Source organism: Pipra filicauda, unplaced genomic scaffold (genome assembly GCF_003945595.2).
Source record: "Pipra filicauda isolate LSUMZ 115617 unplaced genomic scaffold, ASM394559v2 scaffold852_size119209_pilon, whole genome shotgun sequence".
In the NCBI taxonomy this organism is placed as follows: Eukaryota; Metazoa; Chordata; class Aves; order Passeriformes; family Pipridae; genus Pipra; species Pipra filicauda.
The window spans coordinates 72087-97561 of NW_024105034.1; the positions used below are offsets into that span (position 1 = coordinate 72087).

Genomic DNA, 25475 nt, shown 5'->3' on the forward strand with positions numbered 1-25475 from the left:
CTAACCTTACAAGAAAGAATCTAGAAAATGCTTTCTGGGTCAAATACATAATATTGCAGGTAACTGCCCTAATATGATTTCACTCAAACTATGTTCTAACTCAAACCAAATAAGGCTCTGGCCCATACCATGTCCACTGGAGACTGTCTCAAGACCTCATTCCTCTAATTAAAAGGCCATTTTTCTTAATGGCTAATTTACATTCATCCATTCACCTGCACTATCCTTTCACTTTAACAGCTCTCTCACTTTCTTGGTGCTCACCTTCCTCATACAATTGTAGAATGAAACGTTTCCTCTCTGACACTAGCTGACTAAACAACCAAGATATTCGAATGTCTCGTAAGTGCAGCTCTCAACATCACAGGAGAACAGAAAGTCTTTTGCTGCTCTCGGAATTTCTCTCCTGATTTCAAGTGAGCAGAACATACATGTTCTTCAACTGATAAATTTGAATTTTGAAGCAAGAGCACTCGCCAGTCCTCAACAGCAAGTCTGCACAAAGTACCGTAGAGCACACAGCTGTAACACACACGCTGCACATGGACAAGCTAAAAAAGAGCCTCAGCAGCAGGAGAGCAATGCCAAGTGACACAGCTGAACAGCCTCCATGGCCTCCATGGCCTCTGCAGCCAGGAAACGTGGCTCGTGGCCTCGCAGGATACAGAGGCAGGACATCACAAGTGCTTGACTGGGCACTTGTTAAATTTGGCTTTATTTTTATATTAAGACAATCCTCAAGATCCTCCAACTCTTCATGTATGAAAACCAAATGGTGCTTTGCATTAAGAAAGATTCTCAAGATGGCATTGTGAAATGAATTACAGTAGCACATTTCTATGATTTTTATGATGCTCTCAATCAAAAATAGTCATCACAAGTCATAGAACCAATCTTCACTCCACTGGTAGTCACCTCTCACCTGACACCTCTCACACTCACCTTTTAATGTTTCCTATAATATTTTTATTTTTTTTTCAGTGTCTGAAATAACCTTTATCTTCTCTTGTTTAATGAACATCATCTGATGTCTTGCATTCTCTTTGGACTTCTATCCCATTTCCATTGCTTAATATTACTAACTTTTTAAAGAAAACTATGTGGTCAGCAGACAGTTAAGTTTTCAAAAACTACCAGCTCCAATGGGAGCTTCTAGCTAGTAGCTTACAGCTTCTTTAATGTCTCGGTTCTCCTCAGTTTTTATCTAGGGTTACACAATCATGGCTTGTCAACCATAAAACTTTGTGGTGGCTGAAGAAGTTACATGGCTGGAAAATATATTCATATGTATTTTTTTTAATATTTAAGTTATTGCCTTTTAGTTTTAAAGACCTCCTGGTTCTTGTACTCCTTTGCTATACTCACATAACAGTTAACACTGGAACTCACAGCTCAGACAGACACACAATTCCTGCAGGAAAAGACCTTGGCTACAATGGATTACCAAAGTTATGCAAGGGAAACTGGCCCATGCCCTTAAGGAGATCAAACTGAGCATTGCAAGGGCATCTGCAGTACAAGGAAGCTGGACAGATCAGCTCCTTACAGCATAGGCACAGACATCCCTGCTGGAACCAGGAACATCTTACTAACAAGACAAATAGGACCTGCTGGCTCACTGGGACCTGAAACATCAGCAGCACCAGGTTATCAGTAGAAGCTCCAGCTTTTAAGTGGCCCTGTTCTCCTGACCTTGGGATGCTCCTGCTCTTCTGCTAAGGCCTGTGTAGGCAATGGTGATCCTTTCCCTGTCAGCTCCTCGATGCGTTTGTTCAGAGTGGCCACTTTGGCTTTGGCCTGAAGTTTAAGTTTCATCAGCTTCGCATCCGCAGCCTCTCGCTCTTCCTGTAAGAGAAGGACACAAAGTGACTGCACCTCAGCCTCCTGCTGTCACCCAGGATGCACCACTTTGAGAAGTTACACGACTTGCAAGTCTGTCATTCTCCATCCAGCCCTACCTCGGCAGTAACAGCACCATTTAAAACACATCCACAAAACAAATTTGTTCTGAAACACTACACAGATCAAAATCGTAGCTTCTACCCCAGCACCTCTTCTCAAGGACAGAGCACCCAGGGGACAGAGTTCAAAAGAAACCAGAGACTGGCTTGCAAAGAAGGCTGAAGCAGTATTTTACTCTTGGTCCCCAGAGGAGGAAATGATACCTTGAGTACAGTTTCTTTTTGCTGGAGCAGAGCATCCTTTTCTCGGATCAAATCCTTCAGCTGAACAACCAGCTTTTCTGTTTGGGCCAGGCGCTCCAACAGCTCCTCAGGTGCCTCCTCCATGTTTTCTGCTTCTGGCTCCAAAGCTTGTACCTGAAACAGTGAAACAAGTGCTCTGAAGCAAAAAACTATGAACAGCTTGCAGCACAGCATCCAAATGATACCTTCAGCTCCACTCCTAAACACTGCACTCTGGTCCCTGCAGGCACTTCATGGAGCCCGTAGGACTGTACAGTTAGGTGAAACCAGGAGGAAAGCTCAGGGTACCATGAACCAATACACAAAAACAAAGAGTACCTTGCTGACCACCACAGTTTGGAGCAGATCTGAAACGAGGGCACCCTCACACACTGTCCACTGTCTCAATACCAAAGGGCAGCATAGACATAAGGCCTTCTGCTGTCACCCAGTCACGCAGAGCTCCCCTTGCTGCTACACACAGTCGCTAGTACTCTTAAAAGTCTTTCTTCATCATAATTCTAGGTTGTTTTCTAGGATCACCTTGAGATATGGAAACTGGAGAGGTTATGGTCTGCCTCACAGAAGTGCTGACTTAAGAGCTGAGGAATATAGGAAGAGCAGTGGAAATGACAGCTCAGTCTAGCCAGCAAGGAAGAAGCAGAAGGCAGTTCTCACCGCAGTCTAATGAATCACACTCCCCAAACTGTCAGTTAAAACTGAAAGTCTTTAGATAGCACTGTACTTACAGCACTGGAGGGTTCAGTAACTGCATCTCCATCCTCCCCTGACAGCTCTTGTAAAACAGTACTTGCTAAACCTGACAAACGGCTCAGCATCTTCAGCCTAAAACAAAACCAAGAGTCAGAATACAGCTACAGGTAGTCAAAATTGCTAAAAAGAATAAGCTCTCTCCACACTGGTCTCTAATGTTACAGCAGTGACCAGGCTTGCAGGGAATATGTCTCCATTGCCAAGAGATAAAAGCCAAAGTGAAACCTCAGGAACAAAAAAACAATTCCATTAACAAAAGCAGCCAGATTCTCTGAACATAAAAGAAGAGGATGTGCTGGTGTCAGGATACATAAGGATACATAACTCTCTACATGTATGATTGAAAAATACATTTTTATACCAGATGTCAAGTCATCCTCATAGTTCATTTTGATCTTTCTTATCAATGACATTATAGAACCATGATCTGTCCCGTTTACTCAAAAGAAGGGTGATTCTTAAATGAAGTCGCTTCTTTACAGGTCAAACGTGGCCTGTAAGTACCCAGAAGAAGCTTTCTGCTAATAAGTAGTGGGAATGATGAACTCAGCCCTGATGTTTGCTAAGCAGATGCAAGTGTGTTGCATTAGAGAGATGATGAGACCTCTGCACATCACATATGTGACAGGACAGGACCTTGACACGGGGAAACAGTCTGGAGAGAGCATACATTCCCTGGCTGTGTATGCTCAGCATACCTTCTTTCCTTTCCTTGAAATTCAGGAGCCAAACTGATCTAGCAAGTGGAAGTGAAGAATGAAAAAATATGCAGCAGTACCAGCCAGCAACACATAACTTGTCATTTTGGGGAGAGCAACAGATTAAATTCTCCATTATTAACCAAGACAGCGGGATGCAAACCACCTCAATAAATTCACCAAGTTCTAAGGAGCAGTTGATAAGTCAAAGTATAGACCTGCCAATCAGAAGGATCTTGACAGGCTGGAGAAACAGATGGATAGAAACACAGTGAAGTTCAGAAAAGGCAAATACAGAGCCCTACACCTGGGATGGGAGAAGTGTGTGAGCTGTACAGGCTGTGGAGCAGTTGGCTGCACAACTGTGTTGCACAAGACAAGCTCGAGGTGCTGGTGGCCAAGCTGGGCACGAGCCAGCAGCACACTCACAGCAAAGCTCAGCTGTGCCCTGAGCTGCATTGGTAGGACTGCAGGCAGCAGGTTCAGGAAAGCAACTACTCCTTTCTATTCAGCACCTGTAAGACTACATTTCAAGCACAGGGCTCACTTTCAAGCTCCCTGATACACAAAAATGACAGGGACAAACTGAATCAAGGACAGCAAAAAGCCCCCAGGATGACTGGGAGTTGGGTTACTGGGCATAGGGAGTCTCAGAATGCTGGGCTGAGAGAGCTCAGAATGCTCTCTCAGCCCTGAGAAAGGCAGATGAGGAGTGGATACAGCTCCTCCTTCCCCACAGCCACCTCTGAGGTACCTAAAGACAGTGCCATACACTGCTTATGAGGCCCACAGCAGATGGACATGAGGCAGAGGACACAAGCTGCAGCATAAGCAACTTCAATCAGGAAAAAAATGCACAGGGAAGATGTTAAAAATACTGGATTAGACTCATAGCAACCCAATCTGACTGACGTTAGACATGCTAAGAGCAAAGGATTTGACCAACTGAACTCCCAAAGTCCCTTAAGAATCACAGAATCATCATTCTAGTGTTCTATGAAGGTCACATGTGACACTTGACATCTCTTAACAGAAAGACTACAGATTCTGTTCATGCCTGTAAATGGCAAAATCATTTGCACAAATACAGAAGCTCCAGTAGTGCAAGCTGATGCCAGACAAGCTCACATTAGCCATAAGATCAAGTTTACATTATTACAATTACCTCCATCAAATGGAATCTTTTAATATGACAAGATGCCTAGAAGGCAGCTTCCAAAGCTGGCTACACTGATCTGCACATTCCTGACCCCCTTTGTCTCAGTAAGCAAATCTTTACTCTTAGACTGCAACTCAAAAGTGGGAAATACTGACAATGGAGAGGAGCAGAGCATTGCTTTTCTGTAGCAGTCACGCCTTCTAACCACCTGATTTTGCAGAAGTAGAAAATGCCACAATGCACATAAGAGCATCAATAGCACAAAAGCACATGTGAACACCTATGACAACACCAACCTGCTTTAGGCTCCCAGGAGCTCCCAGGTCTGCTCAGTAGTAAGGAGGTATCCAAAGCAGAGTAGTCACACACAGGTCCTTCATGCCATTCTTTTTTATCTCTTGGATACTGACAGTTTGCATGAACTAAGACTCTTGATGGAGAGAGAAGAGAAAAAGAACAAAAAAAGGGAAATAAATTATCCAATAGTAAAGAAATAAGCCCATCCTTCACCCTACACAGTACACTCCAGGATTGTTACAGTCGGTCACTTGCAATAGGCACAATTAGTGAAAAGTCTGCTCTGTTTGGGAACCTGGATTCTCCTGTTCTTGCAGAGACATGTGCTGGTTTCTCACACTGAAGGGCATGAGCTGTGTCTCTTTAGCTGATGGAATGAAATGCTCAAGCAGCAGTTAGTGAAGCAAAAAGATGTGCAGCAAGAAACCAAGCTCAGACAGACTCCTGCAAAGAGCTCTAGGGGATGCAACTCCTCCAGAAGCACAGTCAGAACACCAGGATTGTCCATATTTTGCACCAACACAACAGCCAGTGAAACAAGTACTGGTGCTTTGCTCACTTCTCAGCCGGCCCTGGGCAAGACTGAGGCATGGAATTCCAGAATAATACATCTTTACAGTTCCTGCCAGGGAGATTTCTTCTGTCAACATCAACTGCTCACCAACCTGGTAATACCAGAGACTCATTTAGAGACCTGGAATGTCTGGTTCATTATAAGAATAATAAAGTATTTACAGTTTTGTAAACCATCACTCCCACGATGCCCCAACAAGGCACTGAACCTGCTGTCTTGGCCGTGGCGTATTTTAGAAAACAACCACCCAAATGCAAAAATGCCTCTTTCTGACTGTCACCCACATCTGAATAGGATGGATTTGATCTTCTAACTGCATATTAGGCCACAGCTTCTTAAAGTTACAAATTAACAATATGCAGTTGGGACTGAGAGAACCACTTGAAGAATGATAAGAAGTGATATTAGAAATATGGAAAAAGAAAACCAGAATTTAGGCATCTGCAAACATCCACTGTAACCAGGAATAGGGATGGGGCTCAGCACCTGTCCACATGCTGCAGGTATCACAATGTCAAGCATGCACACCTGGATTATGTTGAGAAAATACTCCTTGGCCTTTGTCCAAGTTGGCTGCATTAACCTGATACTGCACTCAAGCTAATAAGCCTTGCTGGGTCTGGCTCATAGATGGCCTCCTCAAAATGCAAACAGAGGAACTGAGGCCTGCCTGCAGCTATTTGCACAGACCTGGACTTTAATAACCTGAACTCAAGTCTTAGAGATTCACGTCTTTTGAACTCATTTTTAAATTATATTCTGAGCTCAGCTGAATAGGACAAGGAATGTGAATGGGGAACAAAAATTGATTCTACAATTCTATGAACAGCAACAGGTTTGCTGTTTATAGCAAACAGGGAAAACATGGGCATACATGGGCCACTGCTCTGGATCCCTCAGAAACATCCCTGGAAAGCAACTCTGCAGAGAAGGGCAACCGACCCTAAGCCATCAATGCACCCTCACGGCAAAGGCCAGCAGCATCCTGGGCTGCATACCAGGAGGAACCTGGTCCTTCCTCTCCTGAGCACTGGTGAGGCCATGTCTGGAGTACTGTGTGCAGTCCTGGGCCCCCCAGAACAAAAGAGGGGGGAACCTGTTGGAGAAAATTCAGTGAAGGACAACAAATAAAAGGCTCATGGAGGATCTTATCACAGAACCCCAGAATGGGTGAAGTTAGGAGGTCATCTGGTCCAAGCTCCCTGCTCAAAGGGGCTGCCCAGAGCCAGCTGCCCAAGACCATTGTGCTGGCAGCTTCTGAATATCTCCAAGGACAAAGGCTCCACAACAGAGGCTCCCTGGACAACCTGTGCCAGAGCTCAGTGACCCACACAGTGAAAAAGCATCTCCTGACAATCGGGGAACATCCTGTGTCTCAGCTCATGCTCTCTCATCCTGACACCACACACCACTGTAAAGAGCTTGGCTCAGCCTTCTTCAAACCCTTCCTGAGAACAAATCCAGGAACAAGTATAATACAGCTTTAAATTCTGTCCCAAAGCCAACAGTCTGCACACAGGGTGGTGGCTGTCCTATGCCTCAAGGACTTGTGGCAGGAATATCCTGGTGTTATATAATGCTGGCCAGTGTCCCCACAAACACAAGTAGACAAACACAGAAAGACAGAGGTTAGTCAGAGTTCCACTGCCTCGCCCCAATAAAGCAAACAGTGCAGCTCTCAGAGACAAGACCAGGGCTCTCCCAGGTTCTCACTGGGGTGTGGATTCCCACCCCTGCAGTGAACAGCAGAGCACAGGGACCCCCACTATGCTCAGGATGTGAGCCAGGATCCTCTGCATTCTGGCTGTAATTGAAAATAACCTTTTGCTCACCATTCCTATGACTAATGAACTTTCCCTGGGGCGACTTTACTTTGAACACTGGGACTACCAGCAGTGATCTGGAAGAGGCTCCTTTCCTCTGAAATACATTTCTCGTCCTGCCTCAAACAGCCTCAGCCCACTGGAAGTGTCAGCACAGCCCACAGTAAGCTGGGCATAAATCAAGCCTTTCTATCCCCAGGTACCAGCAACAGCAGGGAAAGACTTGAAGTGTTTTTCCCTAATTTATTCTATTCTAAGGTTATTACACATAAATGAAGTTAATTCCTTGCATTTCCTTTTTCTGAACAAATCAAACAGGCATTGAAGGCAGTGCTGCTGTACACAAGCCCTGGACCAAACGTCTCACACTGTGCACAGGGGCTCCGACAGAGCCCAGGACCGGCGGGGAGCTCTGGAGCGCCGTGCGTGGCCCCGGGAGTGGCGGCTCCTGCCCCGCGTGGGGCGGGCAGCGCCGAGGGGCCCCGGCAGCCCCGCAGACGTACCGGACAACGCCTCCGGCGGGCCTCGTGAGGCGGGAACCTGCCCCGGCCGGGCTGCGCTCCCGGTACCGGCGGGCACCGCCGGCAGTGTCCCAGCGGCGGGGGGGGCCGGGCCGGCCCGCAAAGCCCGGAGGGAGAGGACAGGCCCGACCCGCTGCTCTTCACGGCCCGGGCCCCAGGGAGCTGCGGACCCGCCCCGGCCCCGCAAGGCCACGGAAGGAGCGCGGCCCGAGAACGCCGCCGAGAGCCGGGCGGCGGAGCCCGTGGGCCGCACACGGCGGGGGGACGGCACCGAAAGGAGGCACTGACCTGCCGCACGGCGCAGCTCGGAGCCGCCACTGGCCCCGCCGCCGCCACTCCGCTCCCGCCGCCACCTCAGCACCGGAACACGCCGCCGCTTCCGCCCCGGAGGGACAGTGACCAATCACCTGCGGAACTTGAAAGATGGACGTGACCGTCAGCCAATCGCGACGGAGCCGCAGCCGCGATGCCATCGTTGTCCTGCAACATGGCACAAAGTCACCAATCCGAGGAGGCCTTGGGGCCCCGCCCAATAGCAAAGCAGCGGCCAATCAGCCGCGGGTTCCGGTCGGGGGCGGGGCCGGTCGGGGGCGGGGCCGGTCGGGGGCGGGGCCGGTCGGGGGCGGGGCCCGGCAGTTCGGTGCTGGGAACGCCCGAGGCGGGGCCCGGTCACGGACTGGTTTGGGCGAAACAGACCCTAAAGATCATCCAGTCCCACCCTCTGCCATTGGCGGGGACGTGTCCCACTACACTAGGTAGCTCCAAGCCTCGTGCAGCCTGGCCTTGGGCACTTGTGAATGTACCCAGTGCAAACCTGCCCTCGTGCACAGTTGTCCCTTGTAGGGCATTACAGCCCTTGGCAGAAAAAGATTTTTGTCTTCTAAGCTCCCTCTCCGTACGGAAAGGCTGCAGTAAGGTCTCCGTGGAGCCTTCTCTTCTCCAGGGAACCCCCCCAGCTCTCCCAGCCTGGCTCCAGAGCAGAGGGGCTCCAGCCCTGGCAGCAGCTCCGGGACCTCCTCTGGACTCTCTCCAGCAGCTCCACGTCCTCCTGCTGTTGTTCCCAGGGCTGGAGCAGCTCTGCAGGGGAGGTCTCACAAGAGCAGAGCAGAGGGACAGAATCCCCCTCCCCTGCTGCCCACACTGGTGGGGATGTACATACTGCCAGCTCCTGTCCAGTTTTTTGTTTTCTTTGAGTCATTTTGTTCAGAACTCTCCATCCATTCATCTCCTGGTCTGCACTGGTCCCAGAGGGTGCCCCCAGCCAGGTGTAAGGCAAGAGTTCATGAAGCCTGAGCAGCCCAGTTCCCTCTCCTCTGACCATCCCCATCACGTGTTGGTGTGTGCATTTGGATGCACCCGTATTCCTGAACGGCCACAGGCTCTGTTCTGAGTTCACAAGGCCTCAGGACAAGGCTTGACAGGCGTCTGAATTTTTCACACCCTTCCTGCAGCTTTGTTCTCTTGGTTCAGCTGTGAGAGCAATTCCTCTAATGTCAAAATAAACTATGGCTAGTTTATTTTGCTTATTTATCTCTGTGTGGTACAACCGTGGTCCTAGATAGCTAGTCATAACAAGCAGTTATTCTAGGTAGAATGAGATATTTCCAACTCTAACACGTGCATGCATGAGTCTAAGTGGAAGGGAAAGGGAAAAATGACAAAAAGAAGAGAGGATGAGGAAACCATTAACAAGAACATCACATTCCTCCAGTGAAGGACTCTGGATGCTAACAACTTGCCATGACATTCCCATCCCCCCTGCAAGCGTCCGAGGGAACCACAGATCTTAATACCCAGAGGAGCAGCAGGCAGGTGAGTGTAACACCAGAAAAAGCACAGAAACAAGGCAGGTGTGTTGCAATTTTAATTTGATTATTGCTACTAGTGCAACTTTTTTCTTGTATATAAGTACTTGGCCTACATTATTTTTTTTTTGATTACTGTAATTAATAATGACTCATGAACTAGACTGTTAAAATTTCTATTATACTAAAAATAAATTTTGGCTTTAAGTGTATATTTAAAGTAGTGTGGTTGATACTGTAGAGGGAAGGGATGGGGCACCCAGAAGGACCTGGACAGGGTAGAGAGAAGGGCTCGTGCCAACCTCATGAAGTTCAACAAGGCCAAGGGCAAGGTCCTGCACCTGGACTGGGGCAATCCCAAACACAGGTACAGGTGGGTGACGAGTGGATCGAAAGCAGTCCTCCCCAGTGGAGAAGGACTTGGGGGTCTTGGTGAATGCAAAACTGAATATGGACCAGCAAAGTGTGCTCACAGCCCAGGGAGCCCACTGTATCCTGGGCTCCATCAAAAGAAACATGGCAGCAGGTCAAGGGAGGGGATTCTCCCCCTCTGCTACTTGACTCTACCTGCTTCAGTGGAAGGTGCCCCTGCCCATGGCAGGGAGTGGCATCAGACGGCCTTTAAGGTCTCTTGCAACCCAGACCATTCTGTGATTCTGTGAAGATCTGTCAGTGGCAAATACACACGGCAGGTGGGCTTAGACATCCAGCCTCCCCAGCAGCTGGCTCTCGATGCCTGGTCTCTCCAGCTGCTGGCACATGGACATACCAGACACTCAAGGCGCACGTCCCCACCTCAGTTGCTGGTACATGTTCCCTTGCACACCCCAACATACCAACAGACATGTACACTGGGGGTCCCTCCAGAGGCCCACAGCGTGCAGCTCTCTGTCTCCTGCACAGAGAAACACACAGGCAAGTGGATCTCCCTCAACCCCACCCCTTCAGTCTCTCCAGCTGTTGGGCTGGACCCCTGGTCCTTCCAATAGTCAGCTACTCCAGTGGTCTCACTAACAAAGACATACACGCACCTGATTCCCAAAACACTTGATCTATGGGCTGGCTAGTCTGGCTTGATGTCACTGGTGATCATAGACTGACATAGTCTCACTCAGTCCAGTTGTGGGCACTCAAATCCCCATGCACACATATGTCCAGAGCACAGCGCTGTGCAGACAGAAAAAAAGAGGTAGAAATGTTAGAAGACAGGAAAGACTGTGCTGATTCAGCACAGGGTATGGCTAGGCATTCGTACTGACCAACACCATTCCACATACAACAAACCTCTTGTATCCACTTTCCCTCCATTTTCCCGTGCTTGTTCATCCCCAAACTGCCTAGACCCATTCCTTTTCCCACCTTTCCTTCCTCCCCTAAACATCCCATTGTGAGTCTTGTGCAATAAATCCACAGATGCTCTTCCCCTGCACCATGTTTTCCATGCCCCAGGCAGTACCCACTTGGTCTGTAAGGTATTCTGACAACTTCTGTTCACTCACCATGACGGTGTCATCTCTAGGCCCATGGGGCTGATGGCTCCCCTGGGACAGACTTAGAAGGAGCTGGGACAGGGCCTTCATTTCTCCTACGGGGTTATTTGGTCCCCAGCCTGTGGTTGTCTCTCTTTGTTCCTACTGCTTTGTGCAGATGAACCTTTCTTGGGTTGACTGCAGGTCTGTGGTGATTCTGGGATTAGCCAGGCTAGGGCATTACTAGGATTCCCCCACCTGCCACTGTTCCTCTGTGCCACTTCGTGGAGGTGAGGTTTTCCCCACATAGCCTCACTCTTGTACTGGGCCACTTCCGTAACACCTTCTGGTCCTACTCACCCAGTTATTCAACGTGTCTGTTTGAGAAAACACACTATCAAATCCAGTTAGAGGAGTAGATCCTTACTTAACCTCACATCCCACATCTCATAGCCATTTCCTCTTATCTTCATGTATAATTATATCAAGGTTAAAAACAGGGTAGTCTACCAAACCAGTATAGCTCCCGATGCCAGTGTCTGATTAACCTTCTCACCCTTTCTGGTTTAGCTCCTGAAATAGCAGTGATTTACTAGATTATCTTGCATCCATTCTAAGAAGACTGTTTGTATCATTGAAACTTTCTGATTTGTAGACCAGCCTCTAAGAGGATTAATGTTTATAATTGGCTTGCAGAAAGTTAGATCCCTCCCATAACTGTTGAACGTGGACAGGAGCAGACAGGCAGTGCTGTGAGAGCCGCGGGAGGAAGAGGATCACTCCTGTAGCATCATTCTGCTGACCACAGACACTCATGGGAAACAACAGCAGCTCCACAGTGGATGACCTACAGGCTGTTGAGATCCACCACTGGTACAAGAAGTTCATGACGGAGTGTCCTTCTGGACAGCTGACAGAGCATGAATTTAAGCAGTTCTTTGGGCTTCGAGGGCTCGATCCGGAGGCCAATAGGTACATTGAGCAGATGTTCCGCACATTTGATATGAACAAGGTGAGTTCTCCAGCAAGGAAATAACTGTCTCGTGCTGCTTGGAAGTGAACCAACTCCTGCACTTTTAGAGTCCTCACTTCTCTCTCAGAAACATTGGTGTGGAAAGCTGCTGAGGGATGCTAATTAAAGTAGCTAAATGCAAGGAGCAAATGAATGTGCGTAGATAATGACATAGATAACATAACCATAGGTAATAATACCTGATTACTACTTACCTTTTGCAAGTTCATCTTTGAATTTTGAGAATTTCTTATTGCGTATTATTTGACTTGGCCTTGTTTGGCTATCACAGTGCTAATTTCATTATACTTTTTCTTACATGTTCTTATTATTCAAAAATATATCTGTATGAGATTGTAGAGACCACAGGAATCAGACAGAATAGAAGTCATTATAGCATTGACAGAGAAGTAATTTCCGGGCATTTGGCAGCCAAACGAGCAGTGCATGGGCAGACAACCTCTGTGGCTCTCCTGGGTGCCAGCTGTGCTGTGTGGAACAGGAGCGAGGGGTGGGTCGTGTTCCTCTCTGTGATAGGTGACCACTGGTAACAAGCAGTAGCCCCCATAATTCCTTTAAGCATGCAATGGCCCTCACTTTTGCATGCTTTTAATCTGTATATACCTCAGCCTATGCTTGCAGGCCTGTAATCTCAATAACAAAGAAATCTGTCTTTGGGAAAATTCAGCTTTGCTCTCTGCTCCACGGTTCTGGAATGGAGCCAGGGAGGATCCAGTCACGAGGCATGTGAACCAGGTGGGAAATCACGGGATCAGTCTTGAAGAAGGAAAGCCCAGGCACTGAGCAAAGAATGTTAGTTTGGACATGTGAGACAGCATAAGGAGTTAAGGAATGCTAAGGAATACTACAAAATTAAAGAGAGGAGCAGCCAGGCTCCATTAGGATAGCTGAGGTCTTGTAGTGAGCATAATGACTGGAAATGACTACAGATCTCAAAGAATATCCTTTCTCATCCCAAAGTCCTCTGTGCCCAGGATAGTGATTGTGATAAGAAGCAGTTTCATAAACAAAAGTAAAATCTTTACAGATTTTGCACAAGTCTTTCACTTTACCTCTCTTATTTCTTTAAATCTTTAAGGACTTGAAAATTTTTGCAAGGATTGTTGTGCATTCCAGAGTTCTCCTGTGAGCCCTGCATTATGTGGTAAACAATGTTTTAAGAAGACTCTTGGTCAGAAAAGATAAAAGGCTATCATCTAAATAAAGTGATAGTGATCTCAAGAGGAATGAAGAAAGAGCATGGCAGCTAGTGGGGATGGACCTACATCAGTCAGTTAACCTTAGTCTGTTATTAGTCATTTAATCTAAGCTCCTTTAGCTTCTTTTATGAACAAGAGCACCCAGAGGAAGATCCAGCCTGTAGTAATACAGACATGATGGATGGAATCATCTGCTCTCTGGACCTTCAGATTCTGAGAACTGTGCTGAAGACAAAGAGGATAAATTTTCAATAGACTGATTTTATAAATTGCAACCATAGAATTATAGAACAGTTTGAGTTGGAAGGGACCTTAAAGATCATCTCATTCCAACCTCCCTGCCATGGGCAGGGACATTTTCCACTAAACCAGGTTGCTCCAAGCCCCATCCAATCCGGCCTTGGACACTTCCAGGGATGGGGCAGCCACAGCTTCTCTGGGCAACCTGTGCCAGGGCCTGCCCCCTCACCGAGTAACAACTCCTTCCCAAAATGTATTCCAAATCTCCCCTCTGTTAGATTAAAAACATTCCTTCTTGTCCTATCATGACCTGCTCATGCAAAAAGCCATTCTCCCCCTTTATTAAACCCCTCTTAGGCCCTGGAAGGGGCACTGAGATCTCCCTGGAGCCTTCTCCAGGCTGAAGAACGAATGTGAACAGCCCAGCAGACTGACAGACAGAGCAGGGACTTTCCCAGCCCATGGGTGCACTGAGCAGGGCTGAAAACACAGTTAATGAGGAACACAGGAACTTTATTTCAGCACCTTGGTCACGTCAGCATCGGTGTGGGTGCAGCGGAGCAGCGTGGGCAGGACGGAGCAGCCTCTGGCCCCAAGGCTACCTTTGGCCCAGCAGGAAATGGCCGTGGCCACTGTAGCCCTGGATCCCGCTCATCCCGCTGCTTAAGCCTTTTTGTCCTTCAGGAAAGGCAGGAAGTCCTGCAGCAGGTTCAGGAATTGCACCAGGATGAGGAGTGGGAATGCCGTGGGCATTAATGAGGCCGAGGAGGTCGGTGCCGGTCTCTGGCTGTGCTTGGGGGTCAAGCTGATGTCTGGCTCTGGCGCTGGCCTCAGATGCTGCTCAGGGGTCAGGCTGATGTCTGGCTCTGTCACTGGCCTCAGATACTGCTCGGGGGTCGAGGTGATGGCTGGCTCTGGTTCTGGACCGGCTCTTTCTGCTGGGCTCAGGCCCGTCTGGACCAGGATCCAGTTGTAGAAGTGCTGAGTGGAGGTGTAGATCCCGGGGTGCCTGGCTTTGTCACAGCCTCTTCCCCAGCTGCTCAGCCCCACCAGCCAGAAGTAGTCAGCTCTGTTGTCCTTACAGATGAGGGGACCCCCGCTGTCCCCCTGTGGCAGGAGAGAGGGCTCAGGGTTTGTGGGGGGCTGCTGCAGCAGCAGGGCTGGCTCCTCTCTCCCAGCCCCTGCCAGAGCCACATTCCCAGCATGGGGAGGCTCTGCCTGGGGGCTGGAGCCTCCAGAGCCTCGGCTGGGAGCAGGCTGGGGGCTGTCCCATCTCTGCACAGTGGTCCCAGATGTGCAGAGGATGGATGATCCAGGGTCACATCTGCAGCTCGGGGCTGCCAGGAGCACTGGATGGGCTTTGTGGGCAGAGCCAGGCCTTGGGGACAAGGACACGGGGCAGGACATGGGGAAGGGGAGGGCAGCCCTGGGATAGGGGACATGGGACAGGGCAGCCCTGGGAGGGGGACATGGGACAGGGCAGCCCTGGGATAGGGGACACGGGACAGGGCAGCCCTGGGATAGGGGACACGGGACAGGGCAGCCCTGGGATAGGGGACATGGGACAGGGCAGCCCTGGGATAGGGGACATGGGACAGGGCAGCCCTGGCAGTGATGGGGACCCGAGGGGACCCAGGCCCAGCCCGTGCCATGTTTGGGGTCAGGGGGTCCCTGTGCTGGCAGGTCTGAGGGACTGGTGCCACGCTCCCACCTGGCAGGTGTCGATGCCGCCCTGCGGGTACCCAGCACACAGGTTTTCGGGGTGCACGGCCCCCCCGTACCACCGGCTGCTGTTGCAGAGCTCTGTGTCCATGAGGTGGACCTTGGCCTCCTGCAGCACCACATCTGGTCCAGGAGTTGTAGGAACAGATGGAAATGAGCCTCCAGATGAGGGCCAATGAGCCTCCAGCAGCTCAGTGCCCATCCCCTCCCCTGCCTTGTGATGAACCCCTTCCCCAGAACTGGCTTTGCCCCTGGAGTGACACTGTCCCCTGTGTCCCTGCTGTTGGCTCTGGGGAAGGGGCCAGGCCCATCTCTCCACAGTCTTCAGGGAGTCACAGAATGGTTTGGGTGGAAGGGACCTTAAAGCTCATCCAGTGCCACCCCCCCCTCTGGGCAGGGACCCCTTCCCCCAGCCCAGGCTGCTCCGAGACCTGGCCCTGCTGATGTCCTGCAGCCACAGCTGGACTGTGGCTGTGCCCAGCCCATGTCCCTGGGGTGCCCAGCCCATGTCCATGGGGTGCCCATTGCACCCTCAGGGCACATGTCCTTGTAGGGCCTCACCTCCTGGTGTGGCGAAACTCCATCCCGCGATGTAGCAGGATTTCAGGTCCGAGACCCTCACCGAGGTGTCGGGCACACAGCCCAGCTGGATGTAGTCACTGCACTCCACGGGCCGGTCCAGCTCCAGCAGGGCAATGTCGTTCCTTGCCGTGGCAGCCACGTAGTGCTGGTGCACCAGGAGCCTCTGGATGTGCCTCACCTTGGCCTTGGGGCCCGGCTGAGTCAGATCCGTGGCCCCGATCACCACGTCCCACCGGTAGACGTCCCTGGGGAGGAGGTGGAGAGAGGGGTGAGAGGGAGCAGAGCCACGGACTGTGGCAGCTTCCCAGCCTTCTGCTTCCCAAGGGAGAGAGGGAAGCAGAGAGGAAAGAGCCGGACGGGAGCAGCACGTGGTGCTGTGACCTGGGCACGTGCCCGAGCTGTGGGGACATCCCTGTCCCTGCCCCTCCTTACCCGGCCCTGATGAAGCAGTGGGCGACCGTGAGGACCCACTGGAAGCTGAGGAGGACACCCGAGCACATGTGCCACGTGCCATTCTTCCAGGTGGCCTGGATGCTGACGATGCCAGGCCAGGCCCCCGGCTGGACACCGGTGCCCCCCACGACGCGGGACGTGCCGTCGGCCAAAGCCACGGGGCCGTAGTCGGGAATCAGGGAGTTGTGGTCGGAAGCCATGGGCCGGAGCCCGCAGGTCCCTCTGGAAGCACAAAGCCATCACTGCCCTGCCCAGGGGCCGCTCAGGTCCCCTGTTGTCCCCCCCACACTGCGCTGAGGGGCAGCAGGGCCAGGGACCCCCGAGGGCACGTCTGTGCCCCCGTTCTGCTGGGAACCCCCCCAGTGTTCCCGAGCTCCCTCCCACGTCCCAGGGCCACTGACTCGCAAGTGTCCCAGGTGGCACCCACGGGCCCGGCCAGGGCCAGCAGGACCAGGAGCCACAGCCAAGCCATGGGTGCCAGCGCACGTGGCAGTGCCAGGACCGGGGGTCACATCCAGCACAGCCACCAGCGTTGTGCCCACAGCACCCACAGTGCCCCCGGCCCGGGGCTGATGTCACAGAGGGGCCGGTTCCGTGTGCTGGGCATGGCAGGGAGGGACACCGAGTCACAGAGCCAGGGAATGGTTTGGGTGGGAAGGGACTTCAACAACCACCCAGTGCCACCCCCTGCCATGGGCAGGGACACCTCCCACCGGCCCAGGTTGCTCCAAGCCCCGTCCAACCTGGCCTTGGACACTTCCAGGGATCCAGGGGCAGCCACAGCTTCTCTGGCCACCTGTGCCAGGGCCTGCCCACCCTCCCAGCCAAGAATTCCTTCCTAACATCTGATCTAAATTTGCACTCCTTCTGCTTAAGGCCATTTCCCCCTTGTCCTGTCACTACATGCTCTTGTCCAAAGTTCCTCTCCAGCCTTCTTTTAAGCCCCCCTTGGGTACTGGAAGGGGCTCTAAGTTCTCCATGGAGTCTTCTCCAGGCTGACCAGCCCCAACTCTCTCAGCCTGTCATGCCCTTCTTCCCACCCTGAGTGAATATTTTAAATGTTGTGAGCCTTGCTGTAAAACAGTAGTGCACTGCTAGTTCACTACATTCTCCTTTTACATATGTTTATTTACATCCATTCCAGAAAGGCATCTGACTTTATTCCAATACCTCAATAAATGAAAGTTTCATTTTTTTGCTGTAATTTCTTGAAGTAGTTATTTGGAATCTTTGATGGAGATAAGTGTTTTATTTGTAGTTTGTTTTTAACCACTTCAAATTTTAGTGTTAAATCTAAGGCTTACAAACCTTTACTGTCTGGCATTTTTCCTTACAGAAGAAATAAGGGCTTTTTGAGTTCCTTTGTAGAATCAAGAAATGGAGTGTTGAAAACCTAAATACAGACAATTTTTCCACTGATCAAATCATATTCTCTGTATTTTAAAAAACATCCCTAATCATTTTATTTCCCAGAGGATGGAGATCTATGGCTTAGTGAAATAGTATAGTTTCCCACAAAGGCAGAGCAGACTAGCAGAGGAAACTTGCAGCCAGGGCTCAGTGTTCTCTCCCAGCAGACCAAAGGCAGTCAGCTTTAGTGGACAGAGGGGGGTTTGTTCACACTGGCCATGAGGAGTGGTAGGTTCCTCCACTGCGGGTGGTGAGAAGAGAGGAGCCTAGATATGCAATAAATCATAACTTTAGGAATCCAGGTATTTATTGGCTGGAGGAATTGAATATATGTGTGTTGCACTAAAGCTTTTTCCTAAGTCCAAGTCCGTGTGCCATTTGTTTGCCTTTCTCTTTCAGTTGTGAACCTAAGGAGCAATAAACAGTGAAACAGTTGCAGAGCTGTAACTCCCTCAGTTTATTCCTGTCACAGTTCGGTTTTTGTTTTCTCCCAGGATGGGTATATTGACTTCATGGAATATGTGGCTGCCCTCAGCCTTGTTCTCCGAGGGAAGATGGAGCAGAAGTTGCGGTGGTATTTCAAGCTCTATGATGTAGATGGCAATGGCTGCATCGATCGCCATGAACTGCTCAACATTATTAAGGTGAATCTCTAGGGGGCTGTGTTCTTTCCTCTTTCCTTAAAGACAAAATCACACAAGTAACACTTTTCTGTTCCCCATATGGATCATCATGGGTGAGATCTTTAACATCATCCTTTCTTTGAGCAGAATTCCCCACCATCCCGTAATGCAATAAGCAGACAGACTCTACCACCACAGCATATGTTGCAGCATAGCTAAGCATAAAATTGTTTTAGCTACCTAGCACCTAAATTGGACTTTCCAAGGTTTCAGACTCCAGCTGTCAGTTGCCATCTCTGCAATGTGTCCTTCACATGTCCTTTTACCCATGAGAAGTCGGAGAGTTACTCCCAGTTTGTTTTTTAGAACCAGCTCCTAAATATAAATGCAAAAAACCATATCTGACACCGGCAAACAACTTGAAGAAGAATGATTGTGAATGGAAAGGATTGTATACGAATAGCTACTCTGACAGAGTTGGAACTACTGGTATTAAGATCACTATGAATATCTCAGAATTAATTATGCTGCAAGTTCGGATTATTTTGTAGACAGTGGGAAATTACCAAGATGCAGAAAGATTCAAATAAATTACAGACCCCAAATAAATTACATTTCTGAATATGAAAGGTCAGGAAATTGATTCGATAAAGATTTGAAGCCTAAGCTGTCCACAAAGAAAGGCACTAAGATGTTAGTAATGCATTCTCATCTGGATATGCATTTTAGTGCTGGGTATCAAAGAGACCAAACCAAAATCAGTGACTAATAATATACAGCCTCCTAGTAATAGCTTGCAATAGAAATACTCAGACATTACAGTGAAGCAACAGATAGCAGTAGTTAACATAGAGCTCTTAAGAAACAAGTCCCATAGGCAACAATTGGTGGCAAGCAATTTATTGCCCTTTGAATTTTGTGAGTGTAGTTCAGTGTTTTTTTTGGCAGCCTTAGGAAGTTGCTGAGGTGATTCCTGATTTTAGTAAAATAGCATTTGAAAAAGAATGAAGAAAATTATCAAATATCAAAATTAGAAAATGAATAGTCTTAGAAATCAGTATAAAGGCTCTGGAATCACATATTTCATTGACATCCTTAAACAAACAAGATAATTAGGCATGGAAAGCAAAGAGAACTGTGTTCTATGTAGTTATAAAATAAGAAGAATTGTAGTAAACAGTAGTGGATAATGTTTTACCTTTCTCAAGCCAAAAATTAATTTCTAATGAGCTTTCAGGAGAAGCCAGCCACACAGGAAGCAGTATATAAATGGAAATTGGGAAAGCAAGAGTAGAAATAAATGACCACAGCATAACAAAGGAATTTCATAATGTCAAATGCAGAGGGTGTTTGACAGTGTTCCTGGGGTTTGGTGGGCCACAGGGTCACCAACTGGGCCAAAGTGGATCAGTCAGGTGGATCCTGATTCTGCCATTTCTGTAGTACCTAAACTGTACCTAAGCAGACTTAGGGTGATCCTCTGGGTTTTGCTGCTCATTCCATGCTCCAGAACCATCCTCCCTTTGCACCATTAAGTGCCAGCCATAAGGCCTGATGATTTGTGTTGTGTTTTCCTTTGATTCTGGTTCATTTGTACAGGGAAAGTGCCAGGCATGACTGTCTTATTCTGAATCTATGCTAACTTGCTGCAATGGAATCCTCACTATCATTCTTGGAGCCATTAGGCACACTCTTCTTCTTGCTCTTTCATTTTAGGCTATTCGAGCTATTAATGGTGGTGACCATGAAACTAGTGCAGAAGAGTTCACCAACCGAGTCTTTGACAGGATTGATGTGAATGGAGATGGTAAGATTCCTGCCTTTGCCATCCAGCTCAGATAGTCTCTGTTCTACAGAGAAACATCCATGTCTTCCTTTCTTGATTGAACTTTATACCTCTTCATTTCATATTTTCTTTTTATATGCATTCTCAGCCAGTAATCCATTCTCCATTAATCAAGAGGCATTTTTCTCCTTGCATCATACATAATCAATATGTCCAGATTTGTTCCCTGTGCTGAGTGTCATCTGTGTTCTGTTCGCATGAGTTTGGTACTGGGGTTTTGGAGTGGTGTTTTGTTTTGTTTTGTTTTGTTTCCTTTTTATATGTTGCTGTGTAGCTTATGCCAGTTAGAAGTGGGAAATATTAACAAATGGCCCCAGCTGTTCCTACGTATTTCAGCAGGGAAAGGGAGAACTGGAATTTAATGTTGAAGTTCAGAGTTTCTTCACTGGGTCTATTGCAGGCAGTACAGCAATCACATGAGGTGCTCAGTCAAAAGGTGATCAACACCACTGTAGTCACTGTACGGCCCTGAGAGATATTTCTTTCCTTACTACTTCAGGTACTCATGACCTCCTAACAGGCTCTTTTCTTATTCCAGAATAACTCTGCTGAGCTACTTCCCTGCACAAGGGCTTTTTGGCCTAGGACAGAAAATATATTTCTGCCCGTCAGAGCCTCCCTCTATCACTTCTTTTATCCATGAAAACCAGCAAGTATAGGACAGGTTATGACTATGACAGGTTGGGCCAAAAAGGAGGTGGATAATCCAGCCTTATTTATAGGATCCTATGATCCCACTCCTTAGCCACACACTTCTACTGTTCTTTCTTATGTATCCCTTCCTTTCTACAGGAAAAAAGGAAGGTTAAGTTTCATAACACTTAAGACTCTCTGAGGCCTCAGTGCTTTAGAACAGTGCCTGTATAGTAAGTGGTGTCTAAGGTTAGATTGCTGTACTCCTTTCCTGTCAAATGTGGATTCTGATGCCTTTTGTTTGTGTCTGACACAGGTGAACTTTCTCTGGATGAATTTGTGGAGGGAGCAAGGAAAGACGAGGAGTTCATGCAGGTTATGATGAAAAGTTTGGACCTGTCTCACATTGTGGCCATGATCAACAACCGTCGGCATAGTATATAAATCAAGCTGAGAGAAAATGCTGTGCCTATAGACAGAAGGGTATAGAAACACAAGGAAGGAGAGACACCATTTTTTAAAACAAAATTTCCATAAATATGAATATGGAAGTAGGAACAGAAAGACACTGCTAAATTTTTATCTGAGTGCACGTTCCTGTACAAATACTGACGCTTAGCCACGTAAATGCAGGACAGGTTCAGAAAACTGGATCTGCGTGTCAGTATTTGACTTGACTTCCTAAAATTTAAAGGCCAAATTTCAGGGCACAAATTTCCTCCTTATTCTGTGTCCCAGATTGTCACTTTGCAATGGACTGAAGGTAATGCCAAGTTTGTGAAGAACACTAGCAGAACTGGATGATGACATGTACAAAAGAAGAGCTTCAAACTGTTATCAACGTAGAGAACTGTCAAAAGAATGTAATTTGTGCTGCTCTTGTCATGACATTGGTTCATAAACACCAGCATGGTTGTCCATACCAGATGTGCTTCTATTTGGTAGTCTCTACAGGAGTAGTTTTAGTCATAAGATCACAGGAACTGGAAGAAAAACCAGTCTGATAGTGACAAATCTGTCCCAGCTGCACTGTCAGTAATGCAGATGTTTGAGCTTTCTGTGATCAAAGAACTCTACCAAACAAGTCAACAGTCTGGAGCAGCTTCTGTAACCAGAGAAAATATGCTGCTCAGTTTCCCAAAGCATTACTTGAGAGATCAAATCTTTTATACACTTGTTGCCCTGCTTATTCTCTTCCCATACAACTGAATCCCTGAAAGTGTTCAAGGCCAGGTTGAACAGGGCTTGGAGCAACCTGAACTAGTGAGTGGCATCCCTGTCAATGGCATAGGGTTGGAACTAGATGATCTTTGAGGTCCCTTCCAACCCAAACCATTCTATGACTCTATGATAAATGAAGTATGTGAAGATGATCTTGTTGCTTCACATGTTCTTCATTGGTGTTTTATTTTGGTCTTGAGGAGACAACCTAATCAACACAAACATCTCAGCAAGGTGACTTGTGAATCCTGCTGTTCATGTGAATGCCAGAGCGAAGTTAATACTCTGTGCTGCCACAAGGGGCTCTCTGTACAGGATGGGAAGAGTGATGCAGCATGGATAGAACCTCAGCAAAGTGTCTTGTTCACTGACATTAGATAAGGTCATGATCAGAAGCTCCTTTGACTTCAGAGAGAGAACCAGAAGGAAAGAAGAATGCAGGAAAAGTTCAGCTGAGTGCCTATGCCACAGCTGGCATGTTTTTCCTGTGCAGGAGGAAGAACTTGCAGACTTTAGACTGGACTTACTCTTGCTCATATTTAAGCTTCTGTGATGTTCATATGTGTGTTGGGTTTGCGTGGCCACCTTTTGGCTGCGGGGGGTGGGGTGGGTGCCTACAGGAGTGGCTTCTGTGAGAAGCTGCCAGAAGTTTCCCCCTTGTCCAGCAGAGCCAATGGCAGCTGTCTCCAGGATGGACCCACCGCTGGCCAAGGCTGAGCCCAGCAGAGATGGCAGTGACACCCTGGGGATAAGGTATTTAAGAAGGAAAAAAGTTATTGGGCAGAAGCAATTGCAGCCAGAGAAGAGAGGAGTGAGAATATGTGAGAGGAATAGCTCTGCAGACACAAAAGTCAGTGAAGAAGGAAGGGGAAGAGATGCTGTCAAATGTGCTGGAGCTGAGATTCCCCTGCAGCCAATGGTGCAGCCCATGGTGAAGCAGGTTGTCCTCCTGCAGCCCATGGAGGTCCACAGGGGAGCAGAAATCCACCTGCAGCCCATGGAAGAGCCCCATGTCAGAGCAGGTGGATGCTGAAGGAGGCTGTGATCCAGTGGTTAGGCCACACTGGAGCAGGGTCCTGGCAGGGCCTGTGGAGAGAAACACATGCTGGGACAGTTCTAAAGGACTGACCCCATGGAAGGGCCCACACTGGAGCCGTTCCTGAAGGACTCACCCTGTGGAAGGACTCATGCTGTGGAAGGACCCACACTGGAGCAGTTCCTGAAGGATGGAACCTGCAGGAAAGACCCTGCACTGGAGCAGCTCACAAAGAACCACAGCCCATGGGAAGGACTCATGTTGGGCAAGTTCATGGAGGACTGTGTCCTCTGAGAGGGACTCCATGCTGCAGCAGGGCAAGGACTCCCCTCCCTGAGGGGGAAGCAGCAACATGAACTGACCATAACCTCCATTTCCATATCCCTGCACTGCTGGCGGGGAGGAGGGAGAGAATCAGGAATAAAGTTAAGCCTGGGAAGGAGGAAGAGGTGGGGGGGAAGGTGTTTTTAAGATTTGTTTTGCTTCTCATTATCCTAGTGTGATTTTGATTGGTAATAAATTCCGTTAATTTCTCCAAGTCAGGTCTGTTTTGTCTGTGATGGTAATGGGTGAATGACCTCCTCCAGTCCTTATCTCAACTCATGAGCTTTTGTTGTATTTCCTCTCGCCTGTCCAGCTGAGGAGGGGAGTGCTAGAAAGGCTTTGGTGGGCACCTGGCATCCAGTCAGGTTCAACCCACCATAGTAGTATCCTGAACAAAGCATCCAGACTTTCACTTAAGTCAAGGGAGATTTATCAAGTATTGTCACTGGAGCATGAGTGGGTGATCGTGTTTAGAGTAGGCACCATTTTGCCAGGTGGCCCCATGCTCCAGATCCCACTGGCACGTGCATGTTTGCAGTCTTAGAGCTTCTGAGAGGAATCACAGCCAGGTGATTGGCAAACATTGCTCCATTCCCCAGAGGATTATCGTGAGTGGATGTGACTGGGCTCTGCTGTCCCTTTGGACTGAGGAAGGCAGAGGTTTTTTCCCAAGACTCTGTTGAACCTGTCCTGTACCTAAGTCCTTAGTCTCCTGCAGTCTTGTGGGTCAGTTACATATAAAACTGCATTTTGACTATCACCTGACATACAAGAAATCCCCCTATTTTTAGTTCTTAGAAATGTGAAGAATTTTTGTCAGTGCATCTGGTATATTAAAGAAATCACCAAGAAGTTGTAGCTGCCAGCAGTGTTGCAGCAAGTGTTGCTATATGCTGTGTATGGAACCTTCTTGATGCACATAACGGAGAAGGGCATATACACAGTACATCCTCAATAATAATCCTGAATATTTCTAAGTGGAGTTTAATTTATTATTTAACTGGCATTAAAGAAAACTGCTTCTTTCTTGGATGTTATTGCTGATGATGCTGAAACAATTCTCAGCTAAGTGCAGTGATGACATTTGTAAGAGACAAAAAAAGCCCACATCATGCTATCGCTACACTAAGTTGCAGATGTATGTTTTGTTCTTAATGTTCCAGTTCTTCTGTAACTGAATGATTTCCCTGGCTTTTGGGTCTGTGGACAGCATGTACTTCAAGAGACCATTCCCACAGTATACATGCCTTTATCAGAATCTCTGAGAAGGGAGACTAGGAAGGGGGAGAGGAGATCTCCGTAAAGGGGAGTGTCGTGCTTTAGGAATGGTACATTCCCCAGTTCAGTCCGGGTGGCCAGACAGGAGAATTGGAGGCACAAAAGGCAAAGATCATGAGTTGAGATAAGATCAATATATTGGAAACAGCAATGAGATAAGAAAATCAACACTAACAGTAACAATATTAATAACAAAAGCATACAAAAGAGACAGTGATGTACATGCAAAATGCTCACTGAGCCTGACCTGACCTGACCTGACTGCAGCTGCTGGCACCTGACCCCAACTGCTCCGTCTGCTTCGTCCCAACCTGAAGCCAGAGAGTCCCTTCCCCCCCCCAACAAACACACGAGGTGGTATCAGTAACACTGAGGTTGTGTCCGAAACTAGGACAGGGAGATAATTGTTTTTTGACCTACTTGGCTTTCTTTGTACAGTTAAGATTTAAAAAGTGTACAATTAACATATCTTGGAACTGTTCCCTTTGATGAAAGAACAGAAGAATTAGGAGGGTAGAATCTGGAGCTATGGTTTAGATTCAGCACATGAGGGTTTTCAAGTATCTCCAAGG

At 48.3% G+C, this 25475-nt stretch overlaps 3 protein-coding genes across 3 annotated transcripts in view; 1 reads left to right on the forward strand and 2 right to left on the reverse strand.

Annotated features, from left to right (window-relative positions):
• GOLGB1 (golgin B1) overlaps nt 1-8398 on the reverse strand; it is a 36578-nt gene extending 28180 nt beyond the window's left edge. Inside the window, exons 1-5 of the mRNA XM_039390648.1 lie at nt 8318-8398; nt 5111-5244; nt 2933-3029; nt 2166-2318; nt 1693-1845 (exon numbers count right to left, since the gene is read on the reverse strand). Coding sequence (XP_039246582.1) covers nt 1693-1845; nt 2166-2318; nt 2933-3022 — 396 coding nt within the window. The 5' untranslated portion in view covers nt 3023-3029; nt 5111-5244; nt 8318-8398. The remainder of the gene's footprint in view (nt 1-1692; nt 1846-2165; nt 2319-2932; nt 3030-5110; nt 5245-8317) is intronic.
• Nucleotides 8399-8718: 320 nt separating this feature from the next.
• Nucleotides 8719-22826, forward strand: LOC113983202 (guanylyl cyclase-activating protein 1-like). Its single transcript, XM_027712103.2, has 6 exons — nt 8719-8784; nt 9741-9841; nt 12000-12315; nt 18437-18586; nt 20282-20372; nt 21361-22826. Exons 3-6 carry the CDS (start codon nt 12118-12120, stop codon nt 21486-21488), a joined length of 567 nt encoding a protein of 188 aa, XP_027567904.1. The 5' UTR covers nt 8719-8784; nt 9741-9841; nt 12000-12117; the 3' UTR covers nt 21489-22826.
• Nucleotides 14268-17083, reverse strand: LOC113983201 (acrosin-like). The gene is made up of 5 exons (XM_027712099.2): nt 16934-17083; nt 16512-16754; nt 16059-16324; nt 15487-15620; nt 14268-14882 (listed from the first exon to the last, which is right to left on the reverse strand). The coding sequence occupies exons 1-5, from the start codon at nt 17002-17004 to the stop codon at nt 14439-14441; spliced, it is 1158 nt and encodes a 385-aa protein (XP_027567900.1). The 5' UTR covers nt 17005-17083; the 3' UTR covers nt 14268-14438.
• Nucleotides 22827-25475: the final 2649 nt, after the last annotated feature.

Excerpts from the sequence above, each read along its gene's own strand:
- LOC113983201 (XM_027712099.2), bottom strand. The coding sequence starts at position 17,004 with ATGGCTTGGCTGTGGCTCCTGGTCCTGCTGGCCCTGGCCGGGCCCGTG. Across the intron at positions 16,755-16,933 it reads GCCACCTGGGACACTTGCGA|AGGGACCTGCGGGCTCCGGC; the intron begins GTCAGTGGCCCT and ends TTGTGCTTCCAG. Across the intron at positions 14,883-15,486 it reads GCGGCATCGACACCTGCCAG|GGGGACAGCGGGGGTCCCCT; the intron begins GTGGGAGCGTGG and ends CTCCTGCCACAG.
- LOC113983202 (XM_027712103.2), top strand. The coding sequence starts at position 12,118 with ATGGGAAACAACAGCAGCTCCACAGTGGATGACCTACAGGCTGTTGAG. Across the intron at positions 12,316-18,436 it reads GCACATTTGATATGAACAAG|GATGGGTATATTGACTTCAT; the intron begins GTGAGTTCTCCA and ends GTTTTCTCCCAG. Across the intron at positions 18,587-20,281 it reads AACTGCTCAACATTATTAAG|GCTATTCGAGCTATTAATGG; the intron begins GTGAATCTCTAG and ends CTTTCATTTTAG.